The sequence below is a fragment of the Poecilia latipinna genome, unplaced genomic scaffold, assembly GCF_001443285.1.
Source record: "Poecilia latipinna isolate Pla-1442-1.1 unplaced genomic scaffold, P_latipinna-1.0 Scaffold871, whole genome shotgun sequence".
Taxonomy (NCBI): Eukaryota; Metazoa; Chordata; class Actinopteri; order Cyprinodontiformes; family Poeciliidae; genus Poecilia; species Poecilia latipinna.
In genome coordinates, this window is record NW_015113487.1 from 1 (window position 1) to 25,460 (window position 25,460).

At 36.7% G+C, this 25,460-nt stretch overlaps 1 protein-coding gene across 1 annotated transcript in view; it reads right to left on the bottom strand.

The window, feature by feature from the left end:
* Positions 1-712: 712 nt before the first annotated feature.
* LOC106957080 (acid-sensing ion channel 1-like) overlaps positions 713-25,460 on the bottom strand; it is a 100,768-nt gene continuing 76,020 nt past the window's right edge. Inside the window, exon 3 of the mRNA XM_015048285.1 lies at positions 713-1,274. Within this exon, the coding sequence (XP_014903771.1) occupies positions 1,248-1,274 (27 nt within the window). The 3' untranslated portion in view covers positions 713-1,247. The remainder of the gene's footprint in view (positions 1,275-25,460) is intronic.

Sequence of the window (25,460 nt, forward strand, 5' to 3'; positions counted from 1 at the left end):
ATGTCAAAAAAAAAATCACCACAATTCAAGGCTAAGCAATGGACTGAGGCTCTCACAAATTGTAAGATGTTTCTTTAAATTGAGTAATAGCTGGAATTAATTACATTTTTCTGATTTAAAGCCCAACACATCGTAGGATGGTTTGTTTTATGAGTACCTTCTTGGGGACAATTTGTACAAATAAAATTATTGTTTTCAAGATTTCTGCCAGATTTAAAAGTCAAACAATAGCTGAAAACTGTATAAATTAACTTGTGAAAGAAGTTTGCGTCAGTAACCATCATGTCACAATCGTGATTTTCACCTTGAAAATATTCTAGTCAAACAACTAATACTGAAAACTGCAATTCAAGCAAATATGTGCATCTTAATAACACTCCAAACCATTAAGCAAAATGAGTGTGGAAAACAGCCAACAGCTTTATACATTTAATATAATTAAAGAATCTAACAGTAAATAAATATACCATTTGTGGAAGGGGACCAACACTCAAAAAAGCTTTCCTGTAGTAATTAAATTCATCTTAAATTAAGTTGTCATAACAAATCAAACGGCATTACTTCACAGCTAATAAAGGAAAGTTTTTTACTGGAGCTCATCCAGTATTGACATTTAATTATCCACAAAAAAAAGAAAAAAAAATGCAACTGAAAAAAAGATTTTAGCATTTATATCAGGTACAACTATAAATCATGTCACACAAATAAGTGGAATGGCAACATTATTTATTTACTTGGAGCTAATCAAAATATAAAATACAGCCTGCATTTCAAACCTAAGCACTGATCTAATGGTGACCTTTTAGAAATAAATTTGCATGAACATAATAGTGCTAATAAACTTTTGTAACGCACCAACATGCAAGCAAAGAACATCCTATTTTTAACACAAGCATTGCATAATATTTTAAATGTTCTTTAAATAACTGCAAAGTTATTGTCACAAAATATCCTGTGTTTGTTTTTCTAAATAAAGTCACCAAACTGCAATATACTGCCTGGTAGTTGTTAAATCATTTTCTCATCCTGTTCTCTCTGAATAAAATTAAAAATGTTATCGCTTTAACCAATTAGCTCAAGTATTTGTCCAGTCAGACTCAAGCTACTCATCTTCAGTTGTTTTTAACTCAGAGACAATAAATGTATGTACAGAATTTGACAAGATTATTGAATAAATCCAATAAGTATCCACTAAAAATAAGACATGACGTTGATGGTGAATGAATTCATTCAAGTCTTCCGTGTTTTTAATGTCTCCATCCTACACCATATTCCTGCGGTGAAAAGCACAGATCAGAGAAAAGCTAAATTAATCGACAGAGTCATTAACGTTTGTGTGCTGGGTCTCACATGTCCACACGCAGCTTCACTGTGATCTAAAGCTGCTCAGTCAATTGTGTCTAGACAGGCCAATATTCAAATCCACTGGGGAAAGTCAGAGACATCTCTCACTAAATTTGGAGCGTCGTTTGTTACATCATTTACATTCCACAAGAAAAACTTTCGATATGTTACATGTGTAGACAAATGACTGTCTCCGGGGATGACAGAAAACAATTTTTGTTGTTTAAAAACACTGGAGCAATCAATAGCAAGATGGAAAACAACCCCCTGTTGAGAATTCATTTTTCTCTTTTTTTAAACTGAAAGCTGATTTGAGTTGACAGACTGTGAATGTGAGTGTGGGAAGTCATCTGGTGTCTGTCGTGCTGCTGCAAACTCCACCGTGTACGACAGATATTGTTTTGGGTCAAAGCCGCTATGTCCCACACTGTCAATCACATCTGCAACACTGGTACCTGCAGTACACCTTCACTGAAATCAGTAATTGTTGAGGACAATTCCTGATAGTATTTGGAGGTCATCTGCCATCTAGATCTGCAGAACATAAATAAAGTAGGAGAGTGATGGAGAAAAAGATTAAAAAGCAAAGAGAGTCGGACATAGATCTTTGGAAGAAGAACTGCCTAATCTGATAAGAAATAAACTCTTAAAACTCCCTTTTAGCATCAACTATAATATTTTACATCTTTGCAACATACATGAGAGTAATCCACTAACACTCTTCACAATCTAGAACATGTTTTGCTGTGTGGCAGAAAAGTACCAGGTCCAAACTATTTACCAAACTCCTGCTGGAACTGCGAGTCTGCTGAGCTTATTACAAACTACTTCTCAGTCCAAAGCTCCTAAGAATGGTTGTAATGAGACATAATTGTGATAATGTGCTAACGCCAAAATTTTGGAAAGAGTAGGAGCTTCTTAAAGAGACAGTGGTCCAATTTCAAAGCGTCAAATTAAGAAGTCTTATTTCTTTTAAAATATGTTTTTATATCACCTGAAGGTAACAGTTTCCTCTTTAGAGCTGCTTTTGAACCATAACAAATAGACATTGACCAACATATTTGCTGTGTATTGATCATTTTAATGAGAGGCACTTGATAAAATGCAATGTCTGTTATTGGTTTGCACAACTACATGATGTGTTTATGATCTTTTATGTTTTCATGATATGAAGCACTTTGAAATGCTGTGCTGCTGAAATGTTTTATACAAATAAACTTGATTGATGTTTTGATTCTCTTGATTGTGCTCTGAAATTGCACTACATGCCCAGGGGACACAATATATTGCTCCATTAAATTTAAATTTGGGATTTCTCGGTTTTTAATCATAAAATTATGTTTGTCCAATAAAACATTAATTTCTTTACCAGAGGTATACAAGTAGATTCAGGGCTTTAAAGCTTAATCTGCATAAACTATATTTGGTGTTCCTAACATCCTACAAAACACTACAAATCATTCGCAGCTACAAAGCGCTGTGAATGTTTAAAAAAACCTTGTTTATTTAAATATACAGCCATGAAGCTTTGCAGTAAAGGCTTTTTGTTATCAGCACCAAGCTTCACTGCCTTTACAGCAGAACACATGAATGTCAGCGCCATTAAAATATCACCAAGAAGCAATGTGTCAGCTCATATGAGAGAGGTCAAATGCACATAATGTAGGACACATGAAATCTTGATGGATCACTTTTTGTCTTGTAGCTTATCTGGAATGATGCATCAACAGAAAACTTCTAACTGCAGACCTGAGTAGAGATAGAGTGAGCTGCTTTTCAGACCCTGCCAGCGCAGTGTGTGAACCCTGTGAGATGTTCTGCACAGTCTCCATGTCCAGCAGCATCAACGCAGCATCAGTGATATATGGAAGCTAAGCAGTGTCAATCTGAGTGAAGAGGTCAGTGAACAGCATGTCAGAACGTAACAGCAGTGCTCTGTGAGTGATCGGCCGTCTGTCAGCAGTGACTGCCGAAATCAGACAGAGCTACAGAGTGACGCCTCTACAACTGAACTTCCTGGTTGGAAACTCAAATGTTTGATAAATCATAAAGGTGAAACGACTCACGGCATTCTCTGTAAAGATAAATGAACGATTTTCCTCCAGCCAGCAGTTTTCTGTAAAATATGTCACACTAATGCACCTAAATTGTACTATTAGCCATAAAAGAAATGACCTCTCCTTATGGCTTTTAAGTGTTGTCTATAAATAATGCTCTATAATTTGTCCTTTAATGTAAAATATCATGTCTGGAAGGAGGGAGACTAACCGATCCTGGATATTCAATCTAAAACATGCACCTCATTTGACCTGAAGCTGCTCTCTGCTCTTCTACAGGGTGCATATTATAGATGAAATGAAAACACAAAAAGCAAGACTATATTTAATTACTTTGTGTTTAAAGTCCATGAAATACTTATCTATGTACACCCCTTAACTTTCTGCTTTTAAGGTTTCCCAACATACTAAATAATGCAAAAGTCTAGCATAGAGCAGCTTTACGGGATAATGATGACCTATAAGGACAGTCAGGATCTTTAAAGTTGTCACAAAGATCCAGAATCAGAGCATCTGGGAAAACTTTGCAGATAGTAAATAAGTTTTCCAAGAAAAAAGGAACTTCTCTAATCCTTTAGATTATATTATACTAAATATAATAATCCGTTATATCTAGTAAAGGCTCATGGAGGAGTTTGTTTTTCTTTAAATTATAAGAAACTAGTTTACTTCTACTTATTTTTTTTTTTTTTGAAACCTCAATCAGAATCACACTTGCAACATATGAGAGAAATTAACAGGCATATGGGAAATATAAATGAACACTGCATTGATATGAATTTTTAATTTAATCATAATTTAGTTTTTTCTTCTTACTGTATAAATGTTAGGAGGTGTACTGTGTTCATGAAGCTCATGACTAAGGATAAATTGTGTAAATACCAGTAAAGACGTGTAAAAAGCCTCATAAGAAGGGTTTCACTGCTGTAAAGATGTTTCCATACATTGCTGAGAATTGTTTATTCCTTCCTACTTGTCTTTATTATAAAGATGAAAATAAAAACAAATCACAGCAACAGTATTTTTGTTGTAAATCAACAGTCGTTTTTTGTCATTTTTTCATTATATTGAGTGATGCTAATCTCATTCCCTAAAAGAAACAAACTTATTAAATATAAACTTGGAATATGAATAATATTGGGCTTAAATAGAAGAAACAAATACAAGTTTAAATGTGAACAGCTTAGTCATCGTGCTTACTTCATTATTTCCTGAAAAATAATAAGTAAAAACCATTTTGATTAGGATCTTGAAACCTATTCAGTCCATTTGAGGTTATTTCGATTGCCACTGTTTTTCCCTTTTGGTTTAAGTGTGAAGTGCTTTGACTTTTACAGATGTGCTATAGATGTAATGCGATTACTAAGGCAACACAAAAGCTGCTACTGTTTCTTTCTGCCCTTTCTCAACAAATAAGATCATCTGTCCTCATCGACGACTTCCTTTTAGAAGGTCAAGCTCGGCTAACATTTATGCATTTTGGATTCAAATATAAACAGCTCAGCTCGGAGTGCACATTATTTTATCCAAACACTGCAGGGACTGAAGCCGGTGAGCTTAAAATATTTTGACAAATGTGCAAAGCTGGAGAGTAAAGGTGAATCAAAGCATATCTAAAATGTTCATTCTTTTTCTAACACTTGCTGTGGGGCTCGAGTGAAAGGGAAATGGTGTGAGCAAATGGAAACAAGCTTGGTGCTTCTCTTTAGACCCAGTGGCTGCGTGGACAAATAGGATAATAAAACATTATCACTACACACAGCCACCTGGGCCACAGGTTTGTGAAAAAACCCTGACACTTGTTAGGGTTTCTTTTTACTTTGCAAAGAAGTGTCGTCAAGGTTCATGCAGCTCTCCAAATAAACAAGTCTGTTTTGTGTTGCAAAGCAGATACCCAGCATGCAGTGAAGTCATTGCTTGCTCTACCCTCTGGTTAAATCAGTTTTTTAATTATTTACTGCACACGTCCTTGCCTGACTTTCTCCCTCTGCTGTGCTTTGAAGAGTTTCCTTTATTTTTCAAACTCTGCTGAACAGTTGCGACGTTATGAGAGATCTACAGACCGATTTCAATCATGACCGCTCTTTGGGGGCGGTTAAAGCTGGTTTCATATTCTATATTCATAATAATTTAGATGTTATGGCTGAAAGCATCGAGACCTCTAAAACTTTGCTCTTAAGCAGAGGACACTGTTCAGATCTTGAATTAATCCTTTTCTTGGAAAATATAGAAAAAAAGCTACAATCAATTTATACCATTTATTTCTATCAGGTATTACAGACATACCTATGTTCAATTTGTGAGTTTCATATTGATAGCTGATTTACTATGTAAATTTTCAAACTTGAATTGACATTAAAATGTATTTAATAGTTTATATCAGCATTTTTCACAATCAACAAAATAAACCTGAAGAAAACATCTGGTTCAAAGCTGTCTAACAAATTGACTTTGTTTACATACAACATGTATTAAATTTAGTAAAAAAAAAATAAAAATAAAAAATAATGTCTGTACTTATGAGTATTGTCATGAGGATAAATAATATTATCATTTCTATAGTTATGTTAATGCTATAAGGTGGATGATGTCACAATAGAAACTTAAAACCCTAATTCCACAGGCATTTATCTGTTCGTATATAACATTTAAAGATTATTTCTATTTTTTTTACTTCGTTCAGTTGGATATTATGGTTACATTTGCATTTCATATCTGCAGTTTTGACCATTGTTAATTTGTTCATTTTGATCTAACAGACTGATTTATCTTATAAAACCAGATGTTATTGCCAATAGTACATATTCACAGAAGACCAACCCAGTTCAGGAATCCAACCACTGACCTAAAAATGAGAGAAGTACATCAGTGAAGGAGCTGATCAAAAACCTGCAGCTTCTTTCAAACACACGTTTTAAACTCAATATAGAGACACTTTCTGGCTTGTTTGAGTCTTATAACTTAAAATGTCTCCTATACACTGAATGGACTTTATGATTACATGACAAGCAATCATCCTATGAAAGGTTACAGTTGGCGTACGTCCATAACTCTTCTAGGTACTGTTACACACAATGCTTGCAACAGCTTCCTTTAAACTGTTATGTTCTGTTCACACCAACTGATATTTTAGATTTTGAAATATCTGGTATGATGAAGTATTTCTGAAGGACTGACGCAAGAGGAATGTCCACTGAGGTAAAGCACTTTTTCTTTCGCTTGTGCCTGTCCATGTGTTTCACCTGTTTGCTGTGTTTTAATATATACTCTGGTTGTTTCACATTCTGTTGCGTTGTCAGACAGTTATTGTGGCCTTGACGTAATTGAGATGCACTATTTTGCCCCAGGTACTGGCCCACCCAAGCAAATCATTGTGCTAATGTGTTCCAATCACTTCCATGGCCACAGGTGTATAAAATCAAGCACATTGGCAAGCAGAACGCTTCTATAAACATTGTTAAAGAATGGGTCGCTCTCAGAAATGAATTCTGGAACGAAACCGTCGTGGGATCCATCTGTGCAGCGAGTCAATTCATGCAGTTTTCTTGCTATATTCTACAGTCTACTCTTAGTGGTATGAAGTGGTACATTTTACAGAGACGTGTCAGTGAATGTTGAGGCGCGCAGTGCTTTCAGCAGAGTCCTTTGGTGCAGACCTGTAAACTCCACCAGTTTAGCTCTAGAACAATGCTTCATTCAATGGATCAACATCCAAGCCGTACAAAACTTTACAATGCAAAGTGCTGCAAATCACGTCGTCAAGGAAAAGTGGTTTCTGGAGTGACAAATAATTTCTCAATACATTGATGCTTTCCAGGAAAAACACCCTTTTCCTGACTAAAAGTGATGTCAAGTGTAAAGTTTGGTACAGACAGAATTATACTGTGGGTCTGTTTTGTTCCAAACAGAGCGAAGAACGTTTGGAAGAAATGTTAAACCTTTTGTAGTTGTAGTTTGTAGGGAGGTCTGCTTTCTGGATTAGAGTTGGATGTCACTCGGGTTCATTAGGGTGATGTAAGAAACTTTTATTTGGCACTTACAGCATGACATAGCAATCATAGTCCTGCAAACACAAATACTGCTCTTGAAAAACATTTGTAATATGTTTCTTTAGGACACAAGTCTCAAAAAGAAGCGTGTTTTGTTTCACCAAACTCCATGCATTAACTGCATTTAATCATGTTTTTAAATTAATTAAGATGTATTGTTACTTTCATTGGACAACGAGTGGAGGAAATGGTAAAACTAACAATCCCAAAATACAGACATTTAGGGGGTTTTAAACATCATCAATTGTAATTTGTCATAAAAACGGTAAATCAGAAATCTTACCATTCAGAGAAATGTATCACAATAAATAATAAAGTATTTGCTCATCTGATGGCAGCTGAGCAGATTCTTTAGGAAATATAACGTATATCTTAATTGACAAAGTCTTTGTTCTTCTTATAATGACTGAGTTTCGTTCCACCACTGGGCCAATAGGAATCTGTTCACACTGTCTGTTTGTGGTCTGGATAATGCAAAGTTGATAAACCAAATCAGAGAAAATGGTTTAATACAGGAAACTTGAACACTGTAAGCATCTATTAAGTTTGAAGGATCTGCTCCTGAATGCTCGTTTGGTTGACAGTGCAGCGAAATATGACAGGCACAGGCAGTGGAGTGTGGTTTAGCCCAGAAGCAGTAGAAAAAACAACATTGTTTTGATTTTTACTGTAACTAAGTGACTGCTAGGATTTATTTAGCCTTTTCTTGAAAGCAGAAGAATCTGATACTATAAGCCGATGTTTTGAAGCCCGAGTTATAGCAAACCTTTTTGTCCTTCTGTGTAAATTTACCTTATTATTTATGTGCTTCTTTCCTCCTAGCTAGATCACAGCAGCGCCAGAGGCTGTGGAACCGAAACCATCTGTCACAAACAAGCTGGATCGACTTGGGGCATTTTGCTTGTGTTTGCATCTTGCTGTAGGTTAGCATGTGAGTCCACCTCTGCAGTGAGTTACCCAACAGAGGACATGTGGAGTCATGCCGCTTCGCAGTTTGTGTGCAATTTGTGTTTTTCGGATGGTGTTAGTCTGTGAGAATGTAACATGATGCAACTGTCAGACAGAGCATTTAGAGTAAACTGTGAACTACAGTGTGTGTGCGTGTGTGTGTGTGTCTAGGTAAATGTGTGACTCGTGTCGCAAGGACATAAATCTGTTTACACAATTGCATTATGGAACTATGACCTGGATTAAGTTTGGGGTTAAGCGAGTAGTGGCCGAGTCTCCAGGAAATGTATGGAAATCAATAAAATTTCCTTTAAAAAGATAGATAGAAATACGAGTCCTTTATGCGTGTGTGTCCGTGTGTGTGTGATGACTAAAGGGGTGTCATCACACACACACACACACACACACACACACACACACACGCATAGATTGTGGTCTTACCGCTGCAACAAACTAATGTGAGAAGAAGCGCAGCATCTTTGCCTGCATGCTGTGTAAATAATGATCAAAGAACAGCTAATTAAGCCTTCTATGGGACAAGCAAGGATGTGTGTATGTGTGCGTGCGTGTGTGCGTGCATGCGTGCATGTGTGTGTGTGCGTGTGTGTGTGTGTGCTGGCAAATTTTGCACTACATAAAACTCATCCACATTTGGAAACACAGGGCTATGTATCAGAATATACTGTCATGTTATCTTCCTATGCTATACTTCTTATTTTTCTTGGAAGTATATTTACAGTTCTTCATCAAATCATTGCTAATCTAGGTTTGTGACTACAGTTAATTCAAATAAAAAAGAAATAGAACAGACTCTGTGGAGCCAGAGTCTGTTTCATCTCTTCCCTTCTCTGATGTAAAGACAGATTATCTACACAGATTACAACATTTTATCATATTATCCCTGTAAATAAGGGTCTCTAATATCAACAGTCTGGTACTTATAACTCTGATAGCGCCTGAAACTCTTTGGATGCCTGAGTTTCAACCCGAGTGGTACCTCTGGCCCGCTCTCTTTTTCTAGCTTTTCCTGTTTTATTTTTTTTTCTAACCCTTTTTGTTGACATTATTCTCTATACCTGCTTCCAAAGTTATCGCTAAATGGAAAAACTGTATGTCATAAACTCTTAGTGTTCACAAATTGGAACCAGATAAAAATAGTCTCCATCCTGATTTAGAGAAATAAAAATATATCAGGTGTTGATTTTTTATTTTATTTTTTTGGTAGAAAAAGATCAAAATGAAATGTCCTGATGAACATGTGAAGTATTTGCCCTCATTAATGTTTTTTTTATTTCTAATTACAAATGAACCATTCACTACGTAATAAACAAAACAGATGATGAGAGGTCATCCATGTTATTCCAGATTGAGTTTGAGTGTTTTTAAATGTTCTGCATAGGAGTCAACTGACTATAAGTGAAACTAAATCCAGTATTATTTGGTGGGGAAATTCTCTACTTGGTCACTTTACCAGGATATAAATAAAACAAAAAATTATTAAATATTTACCTGACAGATCTAATACCATTAAAACAACCACCAGATCAAAAAAAGTCCCAAAAAACTAACTATTTGACCTTTTAAGATATTACTTAATTCAGATTCAATTTATTCAAAAGCAGCATAATCAAGATTAATTTATATGCATTTAATTTGTCACTAAAAACTACGCATGGAAGCATTTAAATTCAACACAAACTTCTAGCACTACTGAGGTTTTTAAAAAGTAGCTGCCTGAAGGCAAATGACATGATGACAAAACTGAGGTCATCTCACTGAATGAGACAAAAAAAAGAACAAGCAATGAACAACAACATCCCTATAACTTATTTTGTAATATTTCAACATGTGGGTGTGTTTGAATCTTAGTTAGATATTTAAGTGTTAGTTTTATTTGTTTAAATATAATTTTTTTTCCCCAAGAGTGACAGCTGAGGTGACACACTGTACAACTTCTATCTCAGTAAATCGGACAGCACCGTTTGACAAGCACTGTATCTGCAGGAGGCTCAGATAACCGACTGACAGGAGGCATGACTGTCAGAGTCCCTGTTTGAGTAACCTGATTTACCTGATAGCTCTCTGAGTCTATAATGATAGAAACGGCCCTCTCTTGTAGCGGCTTGTGCCACTTGGCCGTGTAGCTCTTCAAAAGTAGACAGAGAGGGGAAAAAAGCCCTGGTAAGCTGGGAAGATAGCTGAACAAATGCCAAAATATGATTTCCTGTGATAAAGAGTGCATGTGGCTCTTTTTGTCAGATAAAGCCCTGCATGAATTTGTCTTGTTTTCTTGCGTCTCTCCCCACAAAGAAATTCTGTTTTGTCTATTGGAAACAAAAAGCGGTCTCCAAACATCAGTAAAGCGGTAAATAAATTTAAATGAAGCCCAGATTAATGGGCAGATTGATGGCGGAGAGAATGTTTATTGGACTCCAACTAAATAGCCTGCCTGGATCTCTCTAGACTGAATCAAAGTTGAAAATAAATTTTACTGACGAGGCAGACAGAAGTGGTTTCCATCCAGCAGCACTTCCCTCTCCTCTCCCCTTCCACTCATTGCTACTCCAAACATGTCCCCTTCCTTCTCTTTGAAAGCTTTTGCCAACACTTGCTTTTTTCATGGTAAAAGTTGTTTTTCCAACGTCCTCCACAAGAAGAAAAAACACATGCTCCACAAGCAGTCACTGGAATAGTTTTCAAACACAGCAAGAGCCAAAACAGCACACACGTTTCATAATTTTATGATAGACATTCAGTTAATACAAGTGGAAATGCAAATGTGAGAATGAGAAAATGATATGTAAGACATGATAAAAGACAAATACTTATATAAATATGTGTGGGTTTAGATTAAACACAAAGATCCAAGCCTCTGTCTAAAGCAATAAAACTCCAACCAAAGGCATTTTCATTCATCAGAGACGTAGAAAACAAGCAGGAGCTCCTCTGAACGCAGCCGACAGTTTTGCTGAGTCCAGCGTTTTTCTCCCCAACATGATCTTTCAAAGGGCTTGTTATACACTTTCTGAACGCGTTCTCCCCTCGATGATAGGACTTCGCCTCATGAAACTGCTTTTGTGTTTGAAAATGCGATGTTAATTTTTACCTACATCCAACAGCTGAATACAATTTAGTTGGACAGATTCATCACTGTGACCCCAAAACATCAAGATGAAATCTGAGATTGTTCCAGAATGCCACTACGCCATAATAAGTGTGTTTATTCTAGAGGAATAAAAAGATTATTTTAGGTACATGTAAGTGGTTTCTGTGGCAGTAGCAAATATTTAAGTAATTAACACTTTATTCTGTTGTTTCCCAGCAACTTCAGTTCCATGTTTGACTTGTTTCAGGTATTTTTAGCTTACCAAAGTGACTCACACGTATCTCTGTATTCAGGTTAAGTTTTCTTCAAGGCTGCAGTCTTCACTGAATGACGAATGTACAATTTAAACGCTGAAAAGGATGTCCATGAGTAATCACTGGCATCATTCTTACGTATTTCTACTTTGTCTTGTAGGCTGAAGCTGGAAGACTCAAACATATGAATGATTTACAAACTCCAGTTGACCTAATGTGGGTGTGTTCAGGCTTTGGAAGCACAGAGAATGTATTGAATGTGTTTGCTGTGAGGTAACAGCGCTAGCTGCTCCTAACATCCTCCCTGTTCAGCCTAGAGCTCAGCAGGTAGGCTGTCATGTTTCTAAGGTCATGACACTCTGCTAAAGGTGATGTTTGGATGTTTAAAAAGGTCACAGACGCAGTCTGGAAACACATCAGCAAAAGTCGACACATAGAAAAGTACATGCATGCAGCTTGTATTACAACTGTAATTTGTGCTTTGCTTCTGAAAACCTCAAATTAAATCTAATAGCTGAGGGCAAAACTGAAGTTTGTGCTAATGACTGGCAATTATTTCCAGACTTTCCTCTGTCTCTTGAGGAAAAACGAGGTGTTTTACTCACAGCAACGTTGTCAGGACAGGATCACTAAATATATATATATATATATATATATATTGCCCTCCCTATGGGGAGATGAGTCGTTGTAATAACAGTTATATTTTCTTGCAATTATTAAGATGTCTGATACTTTTAGCTTGAGTTCAGCAAACAAAAAGGAGGCAAATACTAAGTTTGGTGTTTGGTTGAAACCACGCAGGTGGGACGTCTTTAGAGGTCTTAAAGGATCAGAGTCTGAACAAAATGCTCCTGCTGTATCAAAGGAGAAATGAATCATGCCACAACAACTGACACTTGTTGACCAATCTGCTGTTATATCAGGGGCAGTCTTCACATTAACCAATGAAATAGGAGTAAATTGGTGTGTATTGTACTTATTCTTTTTTAATCATATGGATTCTGCCAAGAAACAATGTCTGTACTGTTCCCACATTGAACTGAAATAAACTCGCCATTTGAAAGGTGCGAGGCAGTTTTGTCCACATCTTTGTTGGTTTAAACTTTAACCAAATGTAATAACACCTGGAATTTTTGAAAAATAAATAAATGCACAGGCAGAGTTGATGTATTCAGGGTATAGTTGGGTTTTGTATGACATTTTTTGAGAAAGTACAGAAGTTATTTGCCAAACGGTGGTGGTGTGAAAAATCTTGAATCAAACCAAAAATGTCTCCAGCTCCACACAAATGTTCACAATTGTAGTGTTTTTGTTTAAGTGTAATCCAAAGCATAATACACAGAACAACAGCCACCATCTACCAATCTAGATTGGTGATTACAATAAAATAGCCCTGCAGTCTTGGATACATCGGATTTTCTGTTTGCTTTTTTCTTTTTGCTCTCATAGAGACATAAACTATCATGTTTGTATTTAATGTCATGATTTGGTACTTGAAGCCAGGCTTGCAAGATATAACAATTAAAACACATTATTGAGTTTAAACCTCATGATTTTAAAAAGCACGTAAAAATGCTACTCCTAAATATTGCAAGAACAGTACAGATTGGAATCCTTCCCTTCATCACAAAACCTCATCCATGTTTCGTGACCTTCAGCTTCGTGGACATTAATATTATTTCAGATTTGAGCCGTGAAGATCCTTCCAATAGGCAAATAATATTATTGGCATGCAGTTATAAAAGCTTTTAGAGGGCGTCTCCAGTATTTGTCAATTTCAACTGTTCATCTGCAGGTTTGGTTCCTATCCTCCTGTGAATACTAGACTGTATTGCTAGCTAAGTGCTTTTCTAACAATTACACATTTAAAAAAAACATTTTTGTTGCTAGTAGGAAGGTTTGACAACCAGTCATGTTAGCTAAAAATGTTTAATCTGAACATTAAACTGTTAAAATTAATGTTGCGGACAAAATCCTCATTCTGCATCCGCTTTTTAACATATTCTCATTCTACATCTATCCAATGGCAGTTACAGGAAGTTTATAGCAATGTCAAATGTGATAACTAAACAACAATTAGGTGCTTCAGTACATTGAACCTGGATACTTTAATGCTATTAACGTAAGCCTTTATTAATCTTAAGTGCCTAAAATGTGTTTGAAATTGATTCTGTTTCACTACAGAAGCTACAATGAATTTTAATTGTGTTGTCTTACTGCCAAGGTCAGAATAATTTTCAATTTCCTGTGAGCAGTGACCCATTGATCTGTTATACAAATATCAGGTACTTTATAAAGTCTTCCCAACCTCTTCATAAACTTAAGTCCTCCAACACATGCAACACCAGCCATGTGTTTAATTGTTTGCTGGAGTTCAGATAATTAACGTTGAGCACGGACCTCAGGGTTCAAGAACAATCCAGTTAAAATTGGATGAATTGCACCTTAGAGGCACAGGCCTCAATTAAAGCTCTGCGTTTGTGTTTAGAACAACGTTTTCATTTGTTGTGATGGAACAATGAAATTCTGGGAGAAGAGAGAGAGAAACAAACACCAGGATTTACACAGCAGAATGTGCCAGGAAAGCTCTATGAAGCACAGCCAGAAGGGATGCTGCTCCTAAAACCCGGCCTTCCTCTCTCGAGTCTCCTCAGCCAAAATAATGAGGTGGCCGGCGAAGGCTCCATCGAAACCAAGGATTCTGGGAAGTTCACGCTCCAACACGGGGCTCGTAGGTCAACTTGCTTATAGAGCAGAGCCACCCTGAGCGGCTCCAGCAGAGGTGAGCCAGACTCACAAGGATGCATGTCTCTAAATGACTGCCTGCAGGGGGATATGGAACCAAAACAAGGCAAGCTGAGATGCAAGAGAAGCAGGGAATGAACAGATGGGCAGGGGGAACCAAGCTGCATAGTATTTCTTAGTGCGCGTCTTTGCAAACACACACAAAAACAGGAAATGAATAAGTACAGAGAGCACTATGTGACTCCAACCATGCAGATGTTGCAAGCCTCAAAGTTAAACAAAGCTAGAAAAAAAGTGAAACTTCTTTTGGAAGAAATCCTACATCAGTTCACCACCCAGGCTCTGCACCCTACCCTACTGTCAGATTTATTTCTAAGTCCACACAGTGCTTCTTTCATTTTTCATCCGTCCTTTGTAGTATCTGACCCTCGTCTAGCACCTGTCCGTCTCTTTCCTTTGCTCCAGACGTCATTCAAACTTTGGCAGAGCAAAATCTAACAAGTTTTCTCTGTAACAAATCCACAACGAAGAAACTCTCACACAGCCGAGGTTACAATGATCTTAGAACCTCGACACAAATAAATAAAGAAGGGTCCAAGTTCAACTCCGCTACATGCCCACTGGTAGAGTCCAGTTGGCTGAAAACGCTGCAAAGACAGAAAATCGAGTATTTTTGGTCTTGTTTGTAGTGCAAATATCTCAGTGCACTTGAAATAAAAAAAATTAAAAAAAACTAACTTTCAAGTACTTTTCAGCAAGATATAGGAGCTTTGTTTCAGGTATTAAAGTATTAGTTCTACTGGCAGATTATTTCACTTATGACAATACTTTTTTCTCATGATAAAAGCAAATAATCTTCCAATCAAACTAGAATTTTTAATCAATATTAAGGAATTATTGACCAAAATCTATAATCTTGCTGAAAAGTTAGTTTTGTATTTTTTAAGTGAACTAAGATATTTGTAAACTAGACAAAATACTTGGTAGGATTTTGTGTTTTTGCGTTATATAAATGGAAATCTGAGTATGGCTTGCCTGTAGGTACATATAGATTTAAAAGCTTAGATCCATTTATGGACAAAAAAAAATCAAAAAGCCTTTAGTTTGAACCCTTCAGTGTTTTTTTAATTAAAATATCCCACCATTTTACTGATATACACTATGAGTGCAGCTGATAACAGGCCTCATGAAGTGACTCATAAAACTAAGTGGAAAAAAATATAATTGCCCACCCTCCCTTCTCTCAATATTTACAACACCACCATGTATGACAGCACTTTTTCCTCCCGAAATGTCCCTTTGTGCTGGGGTGATGCAAAGTTTCATGGTATTTAAAATGACACAAGACATAGTGGGCCCTTAATCAAATTTAACAGAAAAGCAATTCTCTCCAAGGTGACCTGCTTTGCTCTGCACCAAGTGACAGTAATGAGCAGTTTAAAACCAACGCCAGGACAGGTAACCCTCATTCTTCTCAACCGATGCATTTCCATCACCAACAGTGACGACGCAAACACAAAAAGTCTAAAATAAAACTTTAAGAAGGCAGGATTTGACTCACTTTTGCTCTTCTTTTTAATCCTTTAATTAAGACGCGACAGGAAAAGCATCACTGCTCATATGCTCAGATGAGCCTGAGGTAGCGCGTTGTGTGAACACGGAGACGGAGTAAATCTCCTGTCATGAAGAATAATAGTTATTAGTTAACCAAGAAATAACCTAATCACACCAAGAAGCCTTCTAGCCTGTTTTGATAAATACAACGCCAATGCTAAACCGCCGCAGTGACGCCAATGAAACGACCATAGGAGGCTCTTTCCCAGATAGCCAGCAAACATGACCTGCTATCTCTGGGATCCATTTGTCTTTCCTCCCTCTCCCTTGCTCACTGCTGAATCTTTATTGAATAAATGTTAAGGCGACCTAGGCACAGATGACACATTGCAGTCTACGAAGCAAGCCCTTAATTGAAGCCTATTTATCACTTCGGATGGCTGAATCGCCGGTGAGGAGGGAGAACTCAAGAAAAGCTGCACTAGGTAGACTCTAGCAGGTTTCCTCTTGTGATGGCAAAAATCATATTAATCTTACTTAGTGTAAGTGACAATTATGTGATATTCAACAGAAAATACATCTAAATCAGGAAAACGTAGTCCTGAGAATCTATTCCTCAACAAAAATAAGCACATAAGTGAGCAAAGCATGTGAAAGGAAACATGTTAAGGTAAGGTGTTTGATCAGTGAGCTGTAGCGTAGGTATGTTTTGCAGCTGCAGCATATCAGCCTGAGGGTGAATCGTCATACGTCTGTATATGTACACCAATGTATTCAGCCACAGTTTGCAACGTTACATCGACCAGGAGTGTAATTAATCACCCAAGCCCAGTGCCTTATCAATCTCTGCTGTCTGTGACATGCTCATAAAGAAACACACACACACACACACACACACACACACATGCACACACAAACACTGACTGAGGGACTATATATCTCCGGCATACCCCTCAGTGCCTCCCAGCAGGTTTCTGAGAACAGAGCAGCAGACAGACAGCCAACCTCAGGGACAAGCAGCAGAGTCAGAGACTGACTGCCTGTCTACCAATCACTACTAACACATGTGGCTACTGCACCACTCGCTGACTGCACAGTTTAAGGTAAACTTTCAAAATTCTAGCTGATGTGGATCAAATTGGAATTTAACTTGAGCAGAAAGAAAAACTTGTGGATTGTTTAGAACTGGAAATAATATGGAAAACTGCTTATTTTACACCCATAATCAAAACAACCTAAATAAAAATAACAACATTTAGATTAGATCAATTCTACTAATTCTTGTTCCTGCATACATTTCTTTACATAATTTATGTAAAGAAATTTGTAGAAATAATTTATGTCATTTATGTAAAGAAAGTTACATAAATTGTGTTGCGGTTTTTAGAAGCTGCAAAACCAAATTTTGTTCTGGTTTTATGAAGCACAAATTATTCAGCTAAAATTAAATGTATAGAATATTTGCAACCAGCCAAAATTTTAAAGTCTACATGCTTTATAACATTACTAACTTATTTTGTCCAGTCACCATGGTTACCTGCCCACCTGGGAGGCATGCATCACCCAGAGAATCGATGGGCTCCCAACCAGAAGCCAGGATGGATCCCAAGTTAGTCCCCATCTCCATCCACACTACTGTAAAGATAAAATAATAACTATTTCTTTATCCTATAGTAACTCTGTGGGGGGCAAAATTAATCATTTCGTCAAATAATTTGAACAGTTTCACCCCTAATTATGTCTAATTTCATCGAAAGATTCCAGAGTCAGAGTCCAGTCTCCATCAAGTAACAAATCTGGAATCACAGAGGTGCACCTGATGACAGTCATTATATGTCTGATGGAATAATGAAATTGTGGGTTGCATATTTAAAACAGAATTTCTCAGTCACTGCAAACTCCAATAGTGTAAATGATCCTGTAGACTGCCCACTTCCCACTGATGGCACTGCAAACTTGAAATGTGTGAGTCTGTGCAGACATGCAAGTCTTCATTATTCTCACTTCTTGCATTTTTTTATTGTGGCTCTTAACAAAATGCAATACAAACAAGAATATTTATATAATAAAGTATATTTGTATCATTAATTATCTGACTGCGTGTACCTGTTGAGTGATGCCTAAAGGGAAAAAAGGCAGAGAGAGAAAACATGTACTCATCGTTTTGCTGTTGTACTATATTTAAATGTGTAGGATAAAGGCAGGTATATATAGACAGTGGAATCATAAAGACGCAGCGTGAGGAAAGAGGTAGACAACAGCTTAGAGCCAGCAGAGCACATAGGCATATGGCAGTGGTAGAGATAATACCCAGCAGTGGGCCATTCAAAGCGCTACAGTGTGGCTGAAGGCAGCAAAACCAGCCAACTCCAGTCGCAAAAAGTATTCAGAGCCACTGGGATTTAGGTGTTGTTTATGGGGATGTTTCACAGCATCCGCAGCACAACGCAACAGCATGAGGGCGTTTATTGAAATCTCTAAATATTTCTGTTACTTTGCTTAAACTTCAATTCTACCTCATAAACAACGTTGACCAACTTCCATATTTCAGCAGGGCTTTGTATGCATGATGCATTGCTGCCTATTTTTTGGAACAGACAAAAGAAGCCCTCATCCACAGGGGAAGCAGCTGGTATGCAAAGCAACTCTGCACCAAGACAAAACACATCACATTTTAGGGACACGATTCAAAGTTCAATCAAATCAGGTAAAATGTTGTTTGCAGTTTTAAGTGTAAACTGTAAAAATAAGCTGAGTTTAAAGTTCCTCCTGATCTAAAATCCTCCGGTGTGGATTTTATTGCTTGTTTGGGTAAACAAGTGACAAGAAAATGGAAATGCCTCAGTTCACCACAGCTGTCGAGCTCGTCCAGTGAATCCTGGCACTAATCCACTTTTTATACTACTGATACCAATACAGATATCTGAGGGTTAGTATCAGCCGATATCAATCCTGAATTGACTTGAAATGTTTTTTTGTTTTTTTTAAAAACTCAGAAATAAATGTACTGAATTACACATTTATTTGATAATTCTGCACCAGAAGAGCTCACTTAAATACACCAATAGCTTCACAAGCTCTGTGTAAAAACAACAGAGCTTGTTGTTTTTAATCGCACTGACTTAATTTGCAGCCAGAGATTAAAGCAGCCAATTCAAAATAAGTAATAAAGAAATTGAAACTGAGAAAAACAACAGGTTAAATGTATAAAAAATAAACTGTAACAAATCTTTCAATGGTTTAGAAAGTGTAATCAGGATTTCTAGATAAATAGTAAAATAAACTATAAAGCATGATGTAGCTCAGAGAACAAAGCATAGAGTTAGACCAAATAGATCTACCCTTATTGGTCAGGTATCTTGTCACCAACACCTAATTTAGATGTTTGTTTGTTTTTTAAAAATAAAACTGATACAGATATTAATATCAGATTTGTCCATCTTTATCGTTAGCTTTAAACCCAACATCATAACTTGGTTTTCTAACATTGTTAAGCGTGATAAATGTAGCAAAATACCATAACCAGCAGACATCAATAAATGACTTCAGCATTTTTATATTTTAATAAAAATGTAGTAAAATACATAATAAATAGTTATTATCTGGCCCCCATAAGGTCGTTTAGTCTTTATACTCTCATATCTGTCTTTTTATTACGTGTTATTTTGTGGCCTTTGGTAATTATGGGTATAAATCCAACAAACTTCTACCAGTACTGCACTCAGTTCTGAACAGGTTTGTTGGTGCGCAGCGCCTGTAATGTCCAGATTTGCTGGTTTTCTTACTGAGTTAATAAAGACCTTCCTTGGAGGTTTACTCAAACCGAGCCACTGGCATCTTGACGTATTACTCCTCCTCTAACAGAGTCTGGGGATAAGATTGGTGTTTCACAATAACCCAGCAGTGGATCGTCGATAGACTTATAGCAGGATAACAGGGAACTGTTATTTGAAATTACAGAGCCAGTTTCTTTTAAGCCATTTCTGTTCTCATGCTGGTATCAAAGGAGTCGTCATAAATATGCATTCTGGTTAAACTCTTACACGAAGAGTCCTGGTTTAAAATGCTTTTATTTCGATGTTAAGAGAATAGCTTGACAAGTGCATATGAGTCAAAAAGCTTTAGGAATGGGTCAGGAAAGTAGAATCCGTCCAATGAAAATATATTACAACAAACTATCAGTGCTTTGCAAAATTAATCCTTCAGCCTCTTCACATTATCTAACAAAACTCAATTCAGAAGAAAAATGTTAGTCTTCAAACAAAACTTTGAAATGTTTGGTGAGCATTTGGGGTTAGCCTCTTTACTGTGAGACCCCTAAATGAAATTAAATGCAAGAAAATACCTTCAAAAGTCTCTGAATTAGTCATTTTATCTCGGTGTTGGTACATTTGTTGTGTGAAGTTCTCAGGGTTGTCAAAATTATTATCAATTATTTCTCAATTAAAAATGCGTAAAAAAAAATTATTATTTTTTTTTTTACCTTGTCAACAATACATTAAACAGGCAGTAATTTATTATAAGATATGATATAATACTCCTTTCTCAGATGTTTGTTGTTTGTCTTGCATGACGATGAAATGAAGAAGAAAATATTAAATTCTTTTATGTCCAAACAGGATCTCAGATGTTTGCCTTCATAAAAGAAGGGTGAACAATTATATAACTGTTGGATGAAATGTTTTGTTGGACTAGAAAACATTTTTGGTCTATTGCAAGCAGTAAAAATTAGAATTTTCTTCAAAAACTCTTCCAGGATTTTATTTAAGTTTAATAAATGGATGTGTGCAAGTTTGTTTTTGAGTAAAAAGTTGCTGGATATTTGTGACCCTAAAAATAATAAAAAAAACTGCTGCAAAAAGAAAAATACTTTGTGTATAATCCATAAACTTGTGGATAAACAGTGGAGGGCCACACAGTTATTCCAGGAGCTGGAAATGGCCCACATGCCACACGTTGACCACCCCTGTCATAAATTTTTAACATGTCATGGAGTATTGCTCAATCCATCATCCAAGATGCAGAGTGTTGCAAACTTACGAAGACATGGCCGTCCAATGAAACAGATTCTTCCTCAGCTCAGGTAAATCTGCTGACAGAATTACTATTAGGACACAATCTTAGCATCTATGCGTCAATAAAATTTGCAGTTTACTACAAATCATTTGGTCATCACACCAATCGTGTGGAAGAAGATGTTGGAGTGATACGAGACAAAAATTGACAAAACATCATCCTGAACTCACCGTCCGCAGAGTGAAATATGAACAACGGGGTGAATGAAAAGACACCCAACATTTTCAGATTTACATTTGGAAAATTTAAAAATAGCAGGTGTCATTTTGCTACCACTTCATAATAATGCTCTTTGAGGGTCCATCATATAAAATACATTGAAGTCTGTGTATGACGTCACAAAATATGAAATAGGGATGTGAACACTTTTCAAGGCACTAAATATATTAGTATGTTTTGAACGCAGCATGTTTGGTGTCTGTTCACACTCAGTACACTCAGCTGATAATCTGGAGCACGAGCTAAGAGAGATATAGTGACACAACCACATGCACAGATAAAGCCTCAGAGCACAAACAGAGCAGGAGACATATTCAAACAAGGCAACGCATCGATACAACCTGGAACACACACAACCATAAACCCACCCACACACACACACACACTGACAAGATGTCCTTCACGTGGGATCTCAGCAGGTGCATCAACTCCCCCACGTCTGCCGAGCGAACCCTCTGCAGCTCCTGTCTGCTCCCAGCCCATCTGATTTCTCAGCGTCTGTCTTTCCACCTTCTGATTTCTTTCAACCCATCTGTGTCTTCTACTCCCTTTATCGCTTCCTTAATCTGCCGCCATCATTGTCTGCTTCTCAAGGTTTTTGCACACAACAAATTTCCTCTCAAAATACCTGCTGCATAGTGGCTCCAGCTATATTTATTTTTTTTAAGGTTCAGACTAGTTTTGTCAATCGATTAATAATGTAATCAAATTAATCATGCTCTTGTGCAGTGAGCATGCTTAACTTTGTAAGCTTGAAATGTAACAAAGATGTTTTCCTAAGTATCTTTTATTATCTCAAACCAAACATCTCAGTTTTCCAGATTTTTATAATCAGGACGGTTTAAAAAACGTCATTTTGTTTCGAGTACTAATTTAGAAATGTTAAACTGGTTGTGATTCGGTAGAAGGATAATTTGTCACCGCACTAAGTACACTACATACTAGCTTGGTTTTATCCAAAAGTAAAAGCAAAATTTGCCACTCAGCTCATCAGTCTGACTCTTCACTCCCGTTTGCAACTCTACATTGCTGACTGCAGTACAAGACCGCGCTGCTGAGAACTATAAACCTTTTATAGAGAGAGGCTTTTAGGTCAAAATAGGTAATCTGATTAATCTGCATTATGTAATATTAACGCGCTAACCTTTTTAGATTAATCGCACACGTTAACATTGACAGATCTAAGTAAAAGCCAAATTTAGTGCTGCTGTCAATGAAAGAAACAGATTGAGTCTGGTTGTTTAGCTTTCAGAGGAAAGATCAGGATTGCTTTTGAAGACAACAGAGTGGGAACGATGCCGGGCTCAGACACAAATACAGATAACGGGATGAAGGCATAACAGATGTGACAGATTTCAAAAAGCAACTGAGGTTCAAAGATTATTCCACTAGTTTTGGTTTTGAGAGATTATCTGCTGCTTGAAAACGGTAAATGTGCTTTTGAGGTTATGAACAAGAACTTTGATGTTGGCAAGAAAACTGAACAAGCTTTTAATAGATGTGACTGCAGAGTTCTGCCATGATACAAAAGGAGATCCTTTGAGGTAAGTATTTCACTCTGTGACATATCGCTGTATATTTATATAAAATAAAATGTTGCTCTTTTACAGAACAACACTCCTGAGCAGTGAGAGCAACCAAAGACCTGAAGATTTGAGCCAGACTGACATAAACTTTGGCCAGCAGTGTCCTGAACCACTGAAAGTTTTATCACAGTCAAGCAGAACTGAGAGGCATTTTCAGGTTTGAGGTTAAATTATTATTATTTTGAAATAAAATCAGTTTGCTGTCACTGCTGCCTGAGTGCTTGCTCTGAGGTGTTTGGGTTCTGGAAAGTACTGCACAGATGAAACTAAAGTGACAAAAAAAAATTTCCTCTTTGCAAACTCAACTGTGGTTTTCTGCTGCTTAAATCCCTCCAAGTTTTAGATTATAGGAATTTCATGCAACTCACCTTCAAACATCAGAGTAGTTTCTCCAAGGAGTTTTGCAGCTGCATCTCAGATCATATGATTCAACAGCTTTATAAAAATATATTTTCTCATTGTTTAAAAGTGTTTGGAAAATTCAGGAATACATGTACAAGCATCATGTCTAAACAAAGACATGGGAGATGTTTTGTTGATTTCACAACAGAACAGACACCTTCCACTTTTTGTGTTGTAATAAGTGTGAATTGATGTATTGGTTTGAGTGACTGAATGTCCTTTATTTTGTGCATATTCTTTGCAAATTTTTCTCATTTGACATGTAAAATTTGTTCCTGTCAGCTGAAAAATAATAGATGGAAACTTTACTACTTTTTTTCGATTTAGCTGTCATCACACAACATCTGCTATCATCTGCTTCTAAATGACTTTCAGATCCCAGCTGGACTAAAACAAACAACCCTCTGAGCAAACTTTCATTGTATCAACATAGAAAAGAGAATGCTGCTACAGTTTAAACTAAGCAAAATTATGGATGAACTGACAATATGTTCACATAAAGACACCTACTGAAGCTTATGTGTGGCTGAAACTGATAGTGTTAACTAAAGGCCAACTAAGCATTGTTAGACCAAACTGTGACAAAGAAAAGGTCAAATTTTCAACATATCTTGGGGCTAAAAAAAGACAAGCATAGTCAGCTTTACAAAGCCAAAAAATGCTGTAAATATTTTAACAGCACAGTTACCATCTTCCATCATATATGCTAAATAACTCAGTTACATTCCAAAGATGGTATGTATGCGTATGTCTTGATTAGCAAACAGGGGTTGCATTTACAAAATATTTTCTGCCTTTAATGTTTTGTTTTTTTTAAAGGAAAGGAAAAAATCTGAAGCCAATCTGACTTTTTAACCATTTGATGCAGACAATATCAACTTCACGCACAAGTTGTGCAGGTGACTAAAGTAATAATGAAAAAAATAATAATTTTCATCTGAGTATCATCTCTGACCTGGACTCTGAACTCAATGTATCTCACTATGTGGGGAGTTAACAGTGTGTTGAAAAGTAATGGAGGCTTCGGAGAGAGTCTGGTGCAGCTGAACCACAGCTGAGGGATTTCCTCCCGCTAACCTTCTTACTGACTTCTGATCATTTCAATTAGAGAAATGTTCACTGATTTCAAAACTTTGGTAGACGGCGCTTGTAATTCCAGTCTTCAGTGTGGCAGTAGAGCGATTCCTTCTCAAGATCAAAACCTTGAGACACTTCATTACACAGAAACTGGTGCACAATTCATGTCCATGTTCATAATTTAAGTGTGATAGTTTCATGTTTATGTAAAGCTACTGGGACCACAGTCTGTGATTTTTGTCACTGCAGGGAAACAGTTACATGCATTCATCTGCTTGACGGAACGATGAATCCACATCTGCTCATTGAATATTACTGAAAAATTAAAAGTTTATGTAACTGAATATGTCAAATAATAATAAAAACAGATTAAGACAGATCTTGTTTGACCACATCTGTATTTCTGTATGTATATTTCAATGGAACGTGCAGCTTTATAATTAACCAGTAACAAACTACTGCTGAATGTTTGAAAGCAGGCATAATACCTAATAGGTACCAATGGATCCATCCACATGAGACATCAGCAGTTTGGACTTGGAGGTGCTGGGGAAGGATTTATTGAATTTACATGTCTCCATTTTGAACAAGGCATTGCATTCTTACACTGAAAAGTGCTTAATCTTTATATTTTGCTGTTACTTTAAAGTCTTCCAATATGTTGGAAAAACACTAAGCTGAAACTGTGTATTAACAAAATCCAAAAAATATGAGAGTTTAAAGATCAGTTCCTCAGCATAATCTCATGATCTGAGTCACTTTTTACTTTTAGAATAAAAACTGGATTGTCAAATAGGGGTTGCATTTGACCTTTAAAAATGCTGAGAACCAGATATGTAATCATTAAGGTCGAATAAGGTTTAGGCAAGATAAGATTCAGATCTTGTACAAAAGCCACTCTGATCACTGTAAAACCTTCTGTTTTAAGGTTTATCCTAAATATCTCTGTGGCTGACAGCTCCAGTGTCACTGTTCCTTGGAGAGCTGAAGAGGTGAAGAGGTTCAAATGGTCCCACTGCTGCTCTGGTCCCGCCATTTTGACA